General features: G+C 40.5%; 2 protein-coding genes across 2 annotated transcripts in view; one reads left to right on the top strand and one right to left on the bottom strand.

Annotated features, from left to right (window-relative positions):
- The window catches only part of LOC143983383 (regulator of G-protein signaling 3-like), a 257,050-nt gene that overhangs the window by 19,584 nt on the left and 218,781 nt on the right, over window positions 1-18,685 (top strand). The gene's annotated exons all lie outside the window — the stretch shown is intronic.
- Window positions 3,787-18,685, bottom strand: part of LTB (lymphotoxin beta) — a 79,376-nt gene continuing 64,477 nt past the window's right edge. Inside the window, exons 4-5 of the mRNA XM_077483048.1 lie at window positions 11,032-11,091; window positions 3,787-5,993 (exon numbers count right to left, since the gene is read on the bottom strand). Coding sequence (XP_077339174.1) covers window positions 5,590-5,993; window positions 11,032-11,091 — 464 coding nt within the window. The 3' untranslated portion in view covers window positions 3,787-5,589. The remainder of the gene's footprint in view (window positions 5,994-11,031; window positions 11,092-18,685) is intronic.

An 18,685-nucleotide genomic window follows, 5' to 3' on the forward strand; every position in this document is an offset into this window, starting at 1 on the left:
TCACTGGAAGTCTACCGGCTGCCATTTTCTGTGAACCAATTTGTATATACTTTCCTGTATCCTGTTATGTACCAGTGTAGTGCATTATAAAAGTTGAGTTAACATTTTATTGGGTTAAATGTATTAAAAATATTCTTATAGTTACAGGTGCATCTTAAAAAATTTGAATAATATCAAAAAGGTAATTTATTTTAGTAGTTCAATTCAAAAAGTGAAACTCCTATTTTATATACGGTAGATAGTCGCACACAGTGTAATATATTTCAAGCATTTCTTTCTTTTAATTTTGATGATTATGGCTTACAGCTAGTGAAAACCCAAAATTCAGTATCTCAGAAATGTTGAATATTACATAAGACCAATAAAAAAGGATTTTTAATACAGAAATGTTGGCTTAGTGAAAAGTATATCCATGTACAGTATAGTATGCACTCAATACTTGGGGCTCCTTTTGCAAGAATTACAGCATTATTGCGGCGTGGCATGGAGGTGATGGGCCTGTGGCACTGCTGATGTGGTATGGAAGCCCAGGTTGCTTTGATAGTGGCCTTCAGCCCATCATTGTTGGGTCTGGTGTCTCTCATCTTCCCTTTTGACAGTACCCCACGATTCTCTATGGAGTTTAGGTCAGACGAGTTTGCTGGCCAATCAAGCACAGTGATACCATTAAACCAGGTATTGGTACTTTTGGCAGTATGGGCAGGTGCCAAGTCCTGCTGGAAAATCAAATCAGGATCTCCGTAAGGCTGGTCTACAGAGAGAAGCATGGAGTGCTCTAGAATTTTATTGACACATGGCTGCGCTCACTTTGAACTCGATAAAACACAGTGGACCAAAACACGTATATGACATGGCTCCCCAAATCATCACTGACTGTGGAAACTTCACACTGGACCTCATGCAACTTGGGTTCTTTGCATCTCCACTCTTCCTCCAAACTCTTGGACTCTCGATTTCCAAAGGAAATACAAAATCTACTTTCATCCAAAAAGAGGACTTTGGACTAATGCCCTGTACACACGGTTGGACATTCCAGCTGCAAAATCCGTCAGATTTTTCCGACGGATTTTGGCCCAAACTTGTCTTGCATATACGCGGTCGCACAAAGTTGTTGGAAAATCCAATCGTTCAGAACGCGGTGACGTAGAACACGTACGACGGAACTATAAAAAGTGCAGTAGCCAATAGCTTTCGTCTCGTAATTTATTCTGAGAATGCTTGGCACTTTGTCCATTGCATTGGCTACACACGATTGGAATGTAAATGATCGGATCATGTTGTCGGAAAATTTTAGATCCTGCTCTCAAACTTTATGTCGGAAATTGCGATGGAAAAAGTCAGATGGAGCCCACACACGATCGGATTTTCCAACGACATGATCCGATCACACATTTTCCGTTGGAAAATCCAACCGTGTGTATGGGGCATAATGAGCAACAGTCAAGTCCTTTTTCTCCTTAGCCCAGTTAAGATGCTTCTGACGTTGTTTCTGGTTCAGGAGTGGCTTGATACAAGGAATGCAACAGTTGTAGCCCATGTCCTTGATACATGTGTGGTGGCTCTTGAAGTGCTGACATCAGCTGTAGACCACTCCCTGTGAATCTCCCTCAAATTCTTGAATGGCCTTTGCTTCACAATCCTCTTAAAGAGGAAGTAAACTCTCCCACTCTGATGCTTCTATTCATTTAGTCCATTATAATAAGTAATTATCAGACTATAGCCACTGTAATCCAGCCCAAATCGCATATTACTTACTGTTTAAAGAAACTTTAAAAAACTTGTTTCCAGGGGTTAGGGAGCTCCATCTTAAGTATTGTTTTCTGAGTCCACAGTGGAGTGTATTTCCTCTCTTACATTGAGCATTTCCTGTACTGTTAATCAAGCCTCCTTCTCAATCCAACATTTCTATGGCAACCTTGCTTCCCTGTTCATAGCTTACTTGTTTATTTCATAGTATTTACTTGTGCCGATGTCTATTGTTTGCCTTTGTCAGACTTATCAGCTTCAGCAAGTAATGGCCAAGTTTAGACTGTATGTGAGGTCACATGGTGTGTAGGAGGAAGCTCTGAGTGATTAGCAGAGTTCAGTGCTGTGCCGTAGGAAGTTCTGATAACAGATAGATAAGTACATAGAGAGAGTGCTGTAAATCAGGGGAGATCTGGGCATGCTCAGTGACTTCATTCTACAGAGCAACAAGGATTACAACAATACTAAGCAAGTAAGGAGATATCTACAAGCAATGCTCATTAGGGTTTTTATGCTGATTTACATGGGACAAAGTTGTGAGGGAGGGTTTACAGCCACTTTAAGGCTGCGGTTATCCCTGTTGCTTGTGTACCCATTTCTACCACAATTTTTCTTCCACTCAACCTCCCATTAATGTTCTTGGACACAGCACTCTGTGAACAGCCAGCTTCTTTAGCAATGACCGTTTGTGACTTACTTGTTGAGGATGTCAATGACTGTCTTCTGCACAGCTGTCAAGTCAGCAGTCTCCCCCCGTGTTTGTGCAAACTACTGAACGAGACTGAGAGACCATTTAAAGGCTCGGGAAAGCTTTACAGGTGTTTTGAGTTAATTAGCGTATTAGAGTGTGACATCATGAGTCTACAATATTGAACTTTTTCACAATATTTAAATTTTCCTGAGATACTGAATTTTGGGTTGTCAGGTCACCTTGAGGCGAGGTGACAGGTGCACACCGAAGGATCAGGAGTGCACCGCAAGGTTGTGGACCCTACGGCTGATTGCTGCAGACGGGGGACAGATCCCACTGGGGATAGAGCGTAAGATTCCCCGGGGCGCGGAGTCTAAGAGCCAGCAGGTGTTCACCAGAGCCTCCAGTGGTGAGGATGGACTTGGCTGCAACTGGCTCCAGGTCGCGACCCCCAGGGTCCCCCAGCTCACACCCACAGTAGGCAACAGGAGGATAGGGATGAGGGACAAAGCCAAGGTCGGGGCCACAAGCAGACAAGAGAATAGTCGGGTACACGCCAAAAGGTCAGGATCACAGGCAAACAAGGATAGTCAAGACACGCCAAAGTCGGTAACGGAAAACAGTAGCAGAGCACACGGCAGGAAACAGGAAGCTAACACACAAAGAATACACAATGGTTGATCAGCACTGAGGCCTGCAGTGCACAGGTTTATATAGGGCTCCCTGATAGGGCCTGGGGTGGAGCCATGCTTAGAGGAGAGGTTATAAAAACCACCAGGTGGAAGTAGCTGGCTTCTTAGTCTGAAGACATGAGGGAAGGTAAGCAAACACAGGAAGATCACTGCATAACCATGACATGGGTTTTCACTACGGTAAGCCATAATCATCACAATGAAAAGTAAGACATGCTTGAAAGATATCAGTCTGTGTGTAATGAATCTATATAATATATGAGTTTCACTTTTTGAATTGAATTACTGAAATAAATAAACTTTTTGACAATATTCAAATTTTCTGAGACGTGCCTGTATCGGGAGAGCACTATTTGTACTTGTATCTCTTTTTGAGTTTCCTGCACCCTTTTATTGGGAGGTTCTTGAGGATGGAAACGGGTTGAGATTGCCTGCTGGGAAGGAAGGAGAGCATCATCCCTGGCACAGTAAATCTGGCTTAAAGGGAAAAATTGCATTAGAACTAATGAATATTGGTTCTAACTAAGGTGAGAATTTTGGCATAGTGGTGATGGGCACAGCATGATAAGATTAGGAGAAATGCACATATATGTTTAAAAGAAGATCACAAATTGTTGTTCAGCACAAATGAATGGAAAATAAAATAATGGACATGCATTGTTACGATTCAGAGACTTTTTATTTTTATTTCTTGGATACACATGATTGTGGACTGTTAACACTGCTTCACATTTTTTTCATGCATATTTTAGATATAAGACATATATGTTTAATAGTTGCATATACATATGGAGAGATTGTTGGTTTTAATATTATATTGCACAGCACTGTGGAACATTGAATTTTTTACTTGATAATGGAGTATTTATCAAACATTTTTAGAATGTAATAATTTAATAAATACACCATTATCAAGATCATCATGGTAATCTGAATATTCATTCCTCAACATGGCATGATCATCAAATTAACAATGGCACCTCTGTGACATGTTCAACTTTAAACACACATTTGGCAGCACACCATGGATCTTCAGATGGCATCCAAAAACTTTTATTTAAAATGATTAAATCACAGCAGAAGAGTGCAATGCTTTGGGGCCACACTGGACCCCATCGCCAGGCATGTGATAGGTGCATACAGTAGCGCAAGTACATTTAAGGTACCATCTACCAATAAAACACAAGGCTGTCCGCTGCCATCTGACATCACGTGACTTTATAAATACCTCCAACACACCATACCTTAAAGAACCATAATGGGATCATGGAAAAGGTTAATACATAAATGAAGAGGAGGTCTCACTATTGTTGTGGATCCCAGCCTCATATCTCAAATGTGTACAATAAAGCTCAATACTTGATTGGACACATTTGACAGATGTGCCCAATTGAGGAGACACAATTAGCAGGGTCCAGTGTCATTGTTGCCAATTGGCCAATACCATTACCCAATTCATGTGCATTGCTCTGGCACCATCAGCGCACCCAGGCCAGCTGTGTTATGGCAACAAAGATGTTCAAGGTTGGGCTGCAGATGCCATGGATATCCATGACCTCAGGACTCCCATTCAACGTTCATCTTTTAGGTTGTTTGTTCTGACAACCGTCGCGCTACCATTCTGACGTACCTTGGATTGGGCCCAAGCCCAGTTGAGACTTGGCAGCGACTCTCCTACCCTTTCTATGGAATCAGTCATATTCTCCCCAAGGTCTACATCCAAGTTGCAGTCACCATTCCCTATATGGTCACTTACAACCTCACCAATGTAAGTCCGACCACTGCCACTCTACCTTTCTGATGTGCCTTGGCTTGGGCCACCTTGAGCATTGAAACCGACTCTCCTACCCTTTCTGTGGAATCAGCCATATTCTCCCCAAGGTCTACATACAGGTTGCAGTCACCATTCCTTCATGGTCACTTACACCCTCACCAATGTAAGTTCTACTCCTTTTTTTTGTTTTGCTTTTTTGATTTGCTACGCTTGTTTTTTACACCCATGAGATACCTAACTAGTACACCAGGCTCTCCGGCATTCACCTATTTTCTCTTTTTTTTGTGGATGTTTCCATACATTTGCATCACTAGGATCACCCTTTATACAACATAGAAGTTGGAGGTTCTGCCTGCTACAATCACATCAGTTGCATTGTTCTAATAGGAGGAAAACGGCTAGAAACAGCAGTAAGCTGATTTCATAAGCAGCCACTGCCATTTCTGGGGGGTTCTGTACACAGTGTACACAATGCTTCCGGAGTTGGCAAGGAAGTAACATTTGAAAAAGCATAGCTGGCTGCAGATTTTGAAAGGAAAGTTTGTATTTATTGAATTACATTACAAAATTGCCTACTTAGTAAATATTTTATGTTATATCAATTGCATTTGGTCGAACTGGAATTTTCCTATTAGGGCTAATATATTCTGAAAATAAGACGTAGTGCCTGTCCACTGGTCTCGGACTCAGGACACCATGACAAGTCCAAAGAAGGTTTTTCCTTCAGCATAGTCTACAAGGTGTGGATGGCTTACATGGACATACAGCTTTTGTCCCACTTTTAGGCTGGCAAGTCCACCCTGGCTTAGGCTGGTTGACCAAGTTTCAAGGTCCGAAGGAGGTCTAGTTATACTTTCTGACCCAATCAGCAGGGTGAAGTTTACATTGGTAGATTCATGTAGAGTGATGACCTCGCTGAGCAGTCTTATATCAATGTTCTTGCCGGTGAAGCCAACCTGACAATAGACGTAGTAGAGACCTTTGCGTTTGGTCACCAGAGTAGTGATTGGAGAATGTGTAACATTGCGAGTGAATGCCACTTCCGAATCGGAGCTCCATCCCATAGTTTGCATCTGTGGTGGCCTATGGCCTGTGGAGGAAGACAATGATTTGGTAAGTGTGGTGTGAAAATCATATCATTACATGAGGCTTCAGATCTTCATTGTGTAGATGACAGTCCCAATATAAAAGGAAACACATAGAGGGTAATACAGATGCTGTCATTGCTTTTCACTCCTACAATGCCAGCTGCTTAACTGTCATGTTGATTCTAAGCTAAAAAAAAAGATTTGGCTAAAAATACATTTAAAATAGTATATTGGTGGAGTAATACTGGCAGGACCACTGATAAGGAGATACCGCCACCCCGTGTCATTTACACAGTAATCACTGCATTTTTATAGCACTGATTGCTGTATAAATGACAATGGTCCCAAAATAATGTCAAAAGTGTCTGATGTGTCTGATGTATCTGCCATAATGTCGCAGTCCAGATAAAAATAGCAGATCGCCGCCATTACTAATAAAAAAAAAAAAATGCCATAAAACTAGCCCCTATTTTGTAGATGCTATAACTTTTGCGCAAACCAATCAATATACGCTTTTTGTGATTTTTTTTTTAATTAATTTTTTTTTACCAAAAATATTTCGAAGAATACATATCGGCCTAAACTGAAGAAAAACTTTTTTTTATATATTTTGGGGGATATTTATCGTAGCAAAAAGTAAAAAATATATATATATTTTTTCAAAATTGTCGCTCTTTCTTTGTTTATGGTGCAAAAAATAAAAAACACAGGGGTGATAAAATACCACTAAAAGAAAGCTAAAAAAAGATGTCAATTTTGTTTGGGTCGCAACATTGCATGACCCCGCAATTGTCAGTTAAAGTGACGCACCGCCAAATCTCAAAATGTGCTTTGGTCAGGAAGGGGGTAAAATCTTCCGTGCTGAAGCGGTTAATAGCATCCATGTAAAATACCGCAAAGTAAAAGTCTATGTTAAATCTGTCAAGGACATTGGACACATTAACCAATACTTAATATATGAGTGGTGCATCCCCCCACACCAAATCATATACAGTACAAGCTTTGTGTGATGTAGGAGATGCAATAGCCTTAATATTACCAACTTTGGCTGAAAGCACCTACTATTACATTTACTTACCTGGATTTCATTTTTAGATTGAGTTATTATTGGTGAACCTTACAGGGGTCCTGACTATTCTCTGTTAACCACTTCCATACAGGCCATTTTCACCCCCTTCCTGCCCAGGCCAATTTTCAGCTTTCAGCGCTGTCACACTTTGAATGACAATTGCACAGTCATGCGACGTTGTACCCAAATTAAATTTTTATTATTTTTTTCCCCCACAAATAGAGCTTTCTTTTGGTGGTATTTGATCACCTCTGCTTTTTTTTATTTTTTGCGCTATGAACAAAAAAAGAGCGTCAGTTTTGAAAAAAAAACACGATATTTATTACTTTTTGCTACAATAAATATCCAATTTTTTTTTTGTTTTTTAAATAATAAATTTTCCTTCAATTTAGGCCGATATGTATTCTTCTTCTACATATTTTTTGTAAAAAAAAATCCCAATAAGCGCATATTTATTGGTTTGCGCAAAAGTGTCTACAAAATGGGGGATAGATTTGTCTTTTTTTTTTTTTTTAACTAGTAATGGCGGCAATTTTTATTGTGACTGTGACATCGTGGCAGACATATCGGACACTTTTGACACTATTTTGGGACCATTCACATTTATAAAGCGATCGGTGCTATAAAAAATTAAATTTTATAGCACCAATTACTGTATAAATGTGACTGGCAGGGAAGGGGTTAACACTAGGGTGTGCTGCAGGGGTTAAATGTGTGTCCTAGGGAGTGAATCTAACTGTGGGGGGAGGGGACTGATGAGGGGAGGAGGCCGATCGGTGTTCCTCTGTACAAGGAACATCCAATCGGTTCTCCTCTTCCCTGTCAGGATGTGGATCTGTGTGTTTACACACACAGATCTGTGTCCCAGCTCTGTTACCGGGCAATTGCGGCCGGCGCATGCCCCCCGCGCGGCGCCCACTCTCCACAATGCCGGGAAGCAGAGGACGTCATATGACTCCCACCCAGGGGGAGGAACAGTTCCTGCCGCCATCATTTTACAATACGGCGGTAGGGAACTGGTTAAACAGATTAACTAAACCAAGGGCCAGTTCACACTGACTTGCGCTAAAATACATTTACCATCCATTTTAGGCGTGTTTTAACACGCGTTGATGTCCGTTGACACACATTTTGCATTTTAGCGCAAAGCAACGTCATGGTGTAAATAGGACACATTGGAAATTAATGTTTTTCTGCTTTGATCTGCGCTAAAATGCACTGGTGTGAATCGGCTCTAAATGATCAGAGAACATGCCATAGATTGCCCTTATCAATATTTTAGGTTTCCCCTTGGAATCCATGGATTTCTATGTCTAGGACGGTAATGTAATCAGATTTCCTCATAGGATATTATATGACCCAATGTCCCCATCTAGACCTCGTATGGTGTTGCTCGTTCTCCTAAAGAGCTCCTGGGATCTCCCGCCTGGACAATAGGGATGAGAAGCACATACAGGAGAGAGTCAGATTTTTTTATTGACACATTGGGGTAGATTTAGTAAAACTGGTGCACCCAGAATCTGGTGCAGATGCACATGGTGGCCAGTCAGCTACTTATTTCAGCTTGTTTAATTAGGGTTTGGCAATAAAAGCTGGGAGCTGATTGGTTTCTATGCAAAGTTGCACATGATTTTGCACACTCCAAGTTTAGTAATTAACCCCCATTGCAACTTAAAAATGATACTATACATACACTTACCTCTGTGCTTTCTCATGGATAAGTGGACAGGCAGTTCCACAAAACATGTTGACGTGTATACAGCATGATATAATTAACAATGGGCTTGAGGCAGAGCTTTACATGTTGAGTTCATGAGTATGGGGTCAGTAGTAAAAAAATTCCCTGTATGAATGTTTTAAACACAGACACAAGGAATGATCATCTTATTGTTTGTAATATGATTATAACTTTTGATCGTCAGCTCCATGTAGTGGCCATAATGCTGTATTTTCTTAAAATACCTCAGTCAAAAGAAATACCTCCCAATAACCTCTAGGTGGAGCTGGCGATTATAGGTGATATTCATATTAGACGAGATCCTGCTCTTCTTCCACTGACTTCAAAACATGTCCAGATAATACAGAGCCTTTGGAGTCAGGCTGCACATGCTCAATTTGGCGTGTATTGCTAGAGAGTTTTTTTTTTCCTGGGAGAGTGCGTGCGATTAGCACAGGGCCAACATGTGCACTGACACAAAATGTATTCATTTTAGTTTTTTATTTCCTTAGTTTTTTTTTGTTTTATTCAGAAATGAGAAAATTCAGAATTCGGAAATCCAGAAAACTGGAAATTCGGAAATTCGAAAAAAAAAAGAAAATTTGGATTTTCTAAGTTCCGATTAAAGCAAACAAACGAATGAAACTAAAATGAACACATTTTTTGTCAGTGCATATGTCTACTGATTGGCCCTGTGCGGATCACATGCACTCCCCCATCAGTAGACATGTGCACTGACAAAAAATATGTTCATTTTCGTTTTTGTTCCATTCTTTTTTTTTTTTTTTGCTTTATTCAGAAATTAGAAAATTTGTCATTTGGAAAACCGGAAATTCGGAAAAAACGGAAATGTAGATTTTCGATTCTTAGATTTCCAAATTTAGAATTTTCGGATTTGCGAATTTCCGAATTTTCCGAATTAGAAAATTCAGAAATTCAATTATTCGAAAATCTGAAAAAAAGAAAGAAAATCAGTAAAATTCTAAATAATAACTAACTATTAAATTAGAGGTATTGGAATTTCCTTTCAAATTTGGCTGTTTGTGAATGTAACGAATACAAATTTATCTGAAGTTGCAAATTATCCGAAATAACGAATGCCGCATCTAAACAAATGGAATTTAACAAATTAATAATAAATAATAATAATAAAAAGGTTTTATTATTATTATTGTTATTTATTATTAGATCTTTACATTCCATTTGTTTAGATACGGCATTCGTTATTTCAGATAATTCATAACGTCGGATAAATTCGTACTTGTTACGTTCACTAACAGCCAAATTTGAAAGGAAATTCCAATACCTATAATTTAATATTGATTATTAGTTAGTTATTATTTCATCGAAAATTCCGATTGTCTGTGGCAATTCTGACTCGCAAAATTCCGACACATGCTCGGAAAAAATTTGACTCATGCTCGGAAGCACTGAACTTCATTTTTGCGGCTCGTCGTAGTGTCACTGCGTTCTTGACGGTTGCAATTTGGTGTGACCGTGTGTAGGTAGCACAAGCTTGAGCGGAATTCCATCAAGAAAACCATTCAAGGCTTTTCCAACGAGAATTCTGATCGTGTGTACGCGGCATTATTCTTGGATTTTCAAATTTCCAAATTTTCTAATTTTAAAATTCATGAAATTTTGAATATTCGAATTTCCTCATTTTGAATTTCCGAATGTCCGAATTTGAATTTTCTAATTTCCAAAATGTTCCAATTTCCGAATTTTTAAATTCCGAAATTCTGAAATTTTGCATTTTCGGAAATGTGAAAATTCGGAAATTTGGAATTTCAGAAATTGCGGCTTAACAGCCTGGTTCCCTACTGCGCGAGTCGCGATGTGCATTCTGAGTGGTCCCTGCTGTCTTCTGGGACCTGTGTGTCTCCCAGAAGGCAGCGGGTGAGAGGTGGAGGAGGGGCCAGACATGGTGTAGGTATCTTCTCTTCTCTCCCCCTTGAAAGGTGCCAAATATGACACCAGAGAGGGGGAGGAATCCGAAAAGCGTAAGTTCCATTTTTGAGTGGAACTCCGCTTTAAACGGGCACTGATAGAAGTCACAAGACTGCTATATACTGCTAATGAGAAAAGGTATTTAGCAGTTTATATTTACTAAAATAATTGCATCTCCATTTTCTGTGTACTGTGGGAGACCAGATATAGTGAATGCAGGGTCCTGGGTTTAACGTTTCTACCTTAATTAAATTACAATTATTTTATTTTTAAGTTTATGTTAAGAAATAAAAAAAAAACTCACCAATTAGATGTGCTGCAGGTTTCCTGGAGTTCATTGTTTGCCAGTTATTGTTCTTTGGACCTGCAAAAAGAAAAGGAAAAACAAGGTGATATATAGGTCATTGGACAATGGGGGACATTTACCGGGGGGGGGGGCAGACCTTATGTATGCTCTAGCTGCACCCTGTCCTTATTTTAGTGACCCCGGGAACAATACCCTTACATTTCTGTATTTGATATCACAGGCTCATAGACAGTCACATATAATTACGGTGCCTTGCAAAAGTATTCACCCCCTTGGCATTTTTTGTGTTTTGTTGCCTCACAACCTGGAATTAACATGGGATTGTTTGAGGATTTACATCATTTCGTTTACAGAATATGCCCACAACTTTTAAGTTTTTTTTTTTATTGTGAAGCAAACAACAAATAGAACAAAATAACAGAAAAAGTCAATGTGCATAACTATTCACCCCGTTAAAGTCAATACTTTGTAGAGACACCTTTTTGCAGCTTTCACAGCTCCAAGTCGCTTTAGATAAGACCACGGAGATTTTTGCCCATTGCTCCTTGAAAAACTGCTCAAGCTCCTTCAAGTTGGATGGTTTGCGCTTGTGAACATCAATCTTTAAGTCTGACCACAGGTTTTCTATTGGATTGAGGTCTGGGCTTTGGCTAGGCCATTCCCCTTAAACCACTCAAGTTTTGCTTTAGCAGTGTGTTTGGGGTCATTGTCCTGCTGTAAGGTGAACCTCCATCCTAGCCTCAAATCACACACAGGTTTTGCTCAAGAATATCCCTGTATTTAGCACATCCATCTTTCCCTCAACTCTGACCAGTTTCCCAGTCCCGACTGCTAAAAAATCATCCCCACAGCATGGTACTACCACCACCGGTGTTCTTTGGGTGATGTGATGTGTTGGGTTTGCGCCAGACATAGCATTTTCTTTGATGGCCAAAAAGTTTGATTTTAGTCTCATCAGACCAGAGCACCTTCCTCCTTACATTTTGGGAGTCTCCCACATGCCTTTTTGAAAACTCATAACATGCCATTTTGATTTTTGCTGAAAGTAATGGCTTTCTTCTAGCTACTCTGCCATAAAGCCCAACTCTATGGAGCGTGCGGCTTATTGTCGCCCTATGTACAGATACTCCAGTTTCTGCTGTGGAACTCTGCAGCTCCTCCAGGGTTACCTTAGGCCTCTGTGTTGCCTATCTAATTAATGCCCTCCTTGCCCGGTCTGTGAGTTTTGGTGTGCGGCCATCTCTTGACAAGTTTGCTGTTGTGCCATGTTCTTTCCATTTGGTTATGATAGATTTGATGGTGCTCCTAGGGATCATCGAAGATTTGGATATTTTTTTATAACCTAAACCTGACTTGTACTTCTCAACAACATTGTCCCTTACTTGTTTGTAGAGTCCCTTGGTCTTCATGGCAGTGTTTGGTTAGTGGTGCCTCTTACTTAGGTGTTGCAGCCTCTGGGGCCTTTCAAAAAGGTGTCTCTATGTATTGACAGATCATGTGACACTTAGATTGCACACAGGTGGACATCATTTCACTAATTATGTGACTTCTGAAGGTAATTGGTTGCACCGGAGCTTTTTATGGGCTTCATAACAAAGGGGGTGAATACATACGCACGTGCCAATTATCAGTTTTTTATTTCTGAAAAAATAGTTTTATGTATATATTTTCCTAATTTTACTTCACCAACTTAGACTATTGTGTTCTGATCCATCACGTATAATTCAGATTAAAAGAACATTGAACTAAAGGCTGTAATGTAACAAAATAGGTAAAAATCCAAGGGGGTGAATACTTTTGCAAGGCACTGTAAAGTCAATCTGTCACAAATATACAGTAATTAGTTCAAATAGGCAAAAAATGCAGAAACAGTTGAAGTTATATGCAGAGCAACTCAGGAGGTAGGAGGATTGATGGCCAAGCTGGACAATTATGCCCCATACACACTATCTTCTGCTGGATTTTTCCTTCAGATTTACCAAAACCATGTAATATGAGGTCAAACCTTAGGAGTTTCAATTTGTATGCAATCAGGCTGGCCCTCGCACTAAATATGAAGGAAAAACTCAGCAGAAAAACGAATAGTGTGTATGGGGCGTTACAGAAATTGTCAAGATTTGCACAGTTGTCTATATCTCTGGATCTTCTGATTGTTTTTGGCACATGTTTTTTTTTTTTCTCTGGGTAATGCATTATTTTCATATTGCATAGGGGTGGGGGTGAATGTGGAACAAATATAACCCTACATAGGCACTATCCCAAAATAAGGATATAAAATCAAAAGTTAGAGTGAGGTAGGGTGGGACTTTTGTATGTACCTTTGTTGGGTTTAAATAAAGATGTAGGCCACAAATTTAAAAGAGATATATTTACATTTTATTTATCATCTGTTGTTTAAAAACATATTACAGTTATACAGATACAGTTACTGTTAATTGGGTCCAGGATGTGCTGATCCTGGTACGATGAATAAAAGAGTATGGCCTACATGTTTCGCAGGAAGCCCCGCTTCGTCAGGGCCTTATAATAGCACAAATACAATAGAAATATTGCAGCAACCTAAGAATAAATATTGACAGAATTATAGATCAATGTTAGCAAATATTAGCGTTGTTTAATATAAAAGACATAAAATTTCCAAAACATTAATATTGAGAGTTTATGAAGTATTCACAGTTGCCCAAATAATCTTATAGCAAAACTGATATAATAATACATTTTTTATCAAAATGGAATTACTTACAGCTTATTTGATAAATTGTAAAACGTTAAGAACTTGATATACTGGTCCAGTGGAAAAGAGAGCCTGGGAAGCTCCTGGGGATAACCTCCCTGTGCTCACCTGGAGAAGTAGGATGGAATCCTAAATGTGTATAATTATGCTGCTATTATGTCTGTAAGAATGAGTATACAGGCCAAGAGTTTTAATAAAAAAATAAATCATACCTGATGTTAGAGAAGAAGTCCTAGTATACAGTAAAACCTTGGTTTGAGAGTAACTTGGTTTGAGAGCGTTTTGCAAGACAAGCAACATTTTTTTTTATAAATTTTGACTTGATATATAAGCGATGTCTTGATATACAAGTAGCGTCATGTCACAACTAAGTTTTAAAAGAGATGAGAGGCGCCTCTAAGTGTAGCAATATGGTTACATTTAATGAAGGTACAACATTTAGCAACATATTGCTACACTTAGAGGCGCCTCTCTTCTCTTTTATACTCTGTAGCTCCTGATGGATTTTGCTTCTAATCCCCTTGTGGAGGCTTCCATTTATGGATGGACATTTTATGGTTACACAACCTATCACATTGCTATAATCTTTTTATATGGACTATAAACTGAAGGCCCTATGAATAAATGGTTGTAGAACGAATCATTTGAGTTTCCATTATTTATTATGGGGAAATTTGCTTTGATATACAAGTGTTTTGGATTACAAGCATGTTTCCGGAACGAATTACGCTCACAATCCAAGGTTTTACTGTAGTTGCAAATCTTCCACTATGGCAGATGCACATATAGTGAATGAGGAACTAGGTAGCTATAGGTATATAATGGATCACTCTGTCTTTGCATCCCCAATTTCGGATCCTACAGAACCCACCTGCTATCCAGGCGACGGGGGCGGCCTCAGGGATCCCTCCCCCTCTTCTCCCCCGGCAATCATGGCAGACTTCTACACATATGTATACATCTCCGCATGCGCAAGTCTTCATTCAGCGGCTTTATCCCCCTCATTTACGGGGAGGCTGAAAGGAGACAGGCACACCAAGTGAAACAATTAAAAATCCCTTTGCCGGATTGTAAAACATCTTTTGTTTAGTCCCTGGTTTTTAACCACTTACCGACCAGCGCACGACGATGTACGTCCTATTTTTGAAGAGGGATATCTCGGTAACGGCAGCAGCTGCTGCCACAACCGAGATATCCATCTCTTCAGGCGTCATCTGTACGATAACGGTGGTCTCCGCGGCAGATTCGCCGCGAGATCACCGCTATCGGCGGCGGGAGAGGTGCCACCCCCCCCTCCCGCCACTCCTCCCGCACCTTCCGCCGCTTACCGGAGCCGTCGGTAGCGGCGGAGGCGATCGGGTCCTTTCGCTAGCTGGGTATGGAGACGAGTGAGGCTAAGATGGCCCCCACTCGTCTCTATACCATAGGAGGGCGGAAGCAACATCAAAACGTCACTTCCACCCATACCTCTTAAAGGTATATTTTTTTTAAATGTCATTTTTTCTTTTTCTTTCTTTTTGCATTTTAGTCCAAATATGAGATCTGAGGACTTTTTGACCCCAGATCTCATATTTAAGAGGACCTGTCATGCTTTTTTCTATTACAAGCGTGACATGTTGGGTGTCAATTTACTCTGCGTATCATTATCTTTCACAATATACAAAAAAAATTGGGCTAATTTTACTGTTGTCTTATTTTTTTATTAAAAAAAGTGAATTTTTTCCAAAAAAAGTGCACTTGTAAGACCGCTGTGCAAATACGGTGTGAAAAATTCTCTAGGGTGTTAGAAAAAAAACAATATAAAATGTTTGGGGGTTCTAAGTAATTTTCTAGCAAAAAAAAAAAACTGTTTTAAACATGTAAACACCAAATCTGAAAAAGAGGCCTGGTCCTTAAGTGGTTAAATCTCTATCTTAAATAAAACATTCTCTTTCCCTTCTTCCTTGTTAGAACACATTGAGGTCATTTTATATGTACACCACTGTGGAAATTGGGGATCCAAAGACAGAGTGATCCATTATATACCTATAGCTACCTAGTTCCTCATCCACTATATGTGCATCTGCCATAGTGGAATGTTTCCAACTATACTAGGACGTCTTCTCTCATACATCGGGTATGATTTTTTTTAATTAAAACTCTTGGCCTGTATACTCATTCTTACAGACATAATAGCAGCATAAATACTCATGATATAATTATACACATTTAGGATTCCGCCCTACTTTCCCCGGTGAGCACAGGGAGGTTATCCCCAGGTGCTCCCTAGGCTCTCTTTTCCACTGGACCAGTATGTCAAGTTATTTAAAGTTTTACAATTTAAAAGGTAAATAACCCTTTCATGACTTAGGCTCGGTTCACACAGGAGGCGGCACGACTCGGCACGACTTGCCGCGCCGCGACCTGACAAGTCGCCCCCGTTCTGTACTACGGAACCGTTCTAAGAGGAGCGACTCAAGTCTACTACTTTTGGCATGACTTCGGGCGACTTCCATTGACTTCTATACAGAAGTCATTTTGCAAGTCGCCGCTGAGGTCTCGGCAGGTCGCGGCGCTGCAAGTCGTGCCGCGTCGTGCCGCCTCCTGTGTGAACCGAGCCTAAGCCTATTTTTGGCATTTGGTGTTTACAAGTTAAAATCCATATTTTTTGCTAGAAAATTACCCCCAAACATTATATAGATTTTTTTAGCAGAGACTCTAGAGAATAAAGCGGCGATTGTTGCAAAATGTTATGTCACACGGTATTTGCGCAGCGGTGTTTTAAACGCAACTTTTTGGGAAAAGGGACACTTTCATGAATTAAAAAAAAAAAAAACAGTAAAATTAGCCCAATTTTTTGCATAATGTGAAAGATAATGTTACGCCGAGTAAATAGATACCAAACATGTCACACTTTATAATTGCACGCACTTGGATTGACGACAAAGTACGGTACCTAAAAATCTCAATAGGCGACGCTTTGAATTTTTTGTACGGTTACCAGGTTAGCGTTACAGAGGAGGTCTAGTGCTAGAATTATTGCTCTCGCTCTGACAATCGCGGCGATACCTCACATGTGTGATTTGAACACCGTTTACAAATGCGGGCGCGACTTCCGTATGTGTTTTCTTTGCTTCGCGAGCTCGCGGGGACGGCGGGCGCTTTAAAAAATTTTTTTTAATTTTTTTATTTATTTTAAAATGACTAAATTGTTTAAAAAAAAAATAATAATAATTTGATCACTTTTATTGCTGTCACAAGGAATGTAAACATCCCTTGTGACAGTAATAGGTGGTGACAGGTACTCTTTATGGAGGGATCGGGGGTCTAAACACTCCTTTACACTTCAATGTATTCAGATCACTGAAAACGGCGATTCTGAATACCGTATATCTTTTTAAAACCGGCGCCATTGGCAGCCGAGTAAACGGGAAGCGGCGTCATAACGTTGCTTCCGTGTTTACTATGAGGAAACTGGAACGAAGCCAATTACGGCTTAGTTCCAGTTCCTCCCCAGCAGCCGGAGGCAGCGGAACGTGAATCGGTGCTCCCGATCGAGCGGGAGCACCGGTAACAGCGGCGGGAGGGGGGATGCCCCCTCCCGCTCCTCCGGCATAACAGCCAAGCAGTTTTTAGCCGCATCGGTTGTTATGGCTGGATAGCCAATCGCCTGCTGAAAAAACAGTACCAGGATGATGCCTGCAGGTGCGGGCATCATCCCGGTATACCCCCGGAAGCCGAGTACGCACATCTGCGTACGCTCGGCGGGAAGGGGTTAAATTGATAAGACAAACTACCGTATGTACTCGAGTATAAGCCGACCCGAATATAAGCCAAGGCACCTAATTTTACCCCAAAAAACTGTGAAAACTTAAAAAGTATAAGCCTAGGATAGGAAATGCAGCAGCTACTGGGTAAACAATGCCCATCTACAGCCTCCCTGTGCCCATCTGCAGCCTCCCTGTGCCCATCTGCAGCCTCCCTGTGCCTATTTGCAGCCCCCTGTGCCCATCTGCAGCCTCACTCTTCCCATCTGCAGCCTCACTGTTCCCATCTTTAGCCTCCCTGTGCCCATCTGTACCATCAGTGCCCATCTGCTGCCTCACTGAGTCCATCTGCAGCCTCACTGTGCCCATCTGCAGCGTCAATGTGCCCATTTGCAGCCGTACCTTTGATAACTAAAACAGCAGGTGTCTCCCTCTGTGTCATGCTGTCTGTTTGGCAGCCGTTGACTGTAACAAAACCCCACCTCCTCCTCGTCCGTGATAGACAGAACACTGATTCAGTTTACCAGCATTGTATCAGCCTTCCGTCTATCACAGATGAGGAGGAGGCGGGGCTTTGTTACAGTGGGTGGCCGCCAAACAGACTGCATGACACAGCGGGAGACATCGCTGTTTTAGTTATCAAAGGTACGGCTGAAGATGGGCACAGTGAGGCTGCACCTTCACTCGAGACCCTCACTCAAATATAAGCCAAGGGGGGCTTTTTCAGCATAAAAAATTTGCTGAAAAATTCGGCTTACTTGAGTATATACAGTAATTAAAAAATAAAGTTTTTATTTTATAGTTTGATCATCTGAAAAAACTTTGAGCCTCCCTGGCTTGCCCCTAGTCTATGAGATACTGCTGGATATCAAATAAGCTGTACGTAAATCCATCTTGATAAAAAATGAATTGTTATATCAATTTTGCTATAAGATTATTTGGGCAACTGTGAATACTTTATAAACTCTCAATGCTAATGTTTTGGAAATGTTATGTCTGTTATATTAAAAAATGCTAATATTTGCTAACATCAATCTATAATTCTGTCAATATTGTATTCTTAGGTTACTGCAATATTTCTATTGTATTCGTGCTATTCTAAGGCCCTGACGAAGCAGGGCTTCCCGAGAAACGCGTAGGCCATACTCTTTGATTCATCCTACCAGGATCA

Source organism: Lithobates pipiens, unplaced genomic scaffold, assembly GCF_037356315.1.
Source record: "Lithobates pipiens isolate NorthernLeopardFrog02 unplaced genomic scaffold, aLitPip1_a1.2 Scaffold_1, whole genome shotgun sequence".
NCBI classification, from domain to species: Eukaryota; Metazoa; Chordata; class Amphibia; order Anura; family Ranidae; genus Lithobates; species Lithobates pipiens.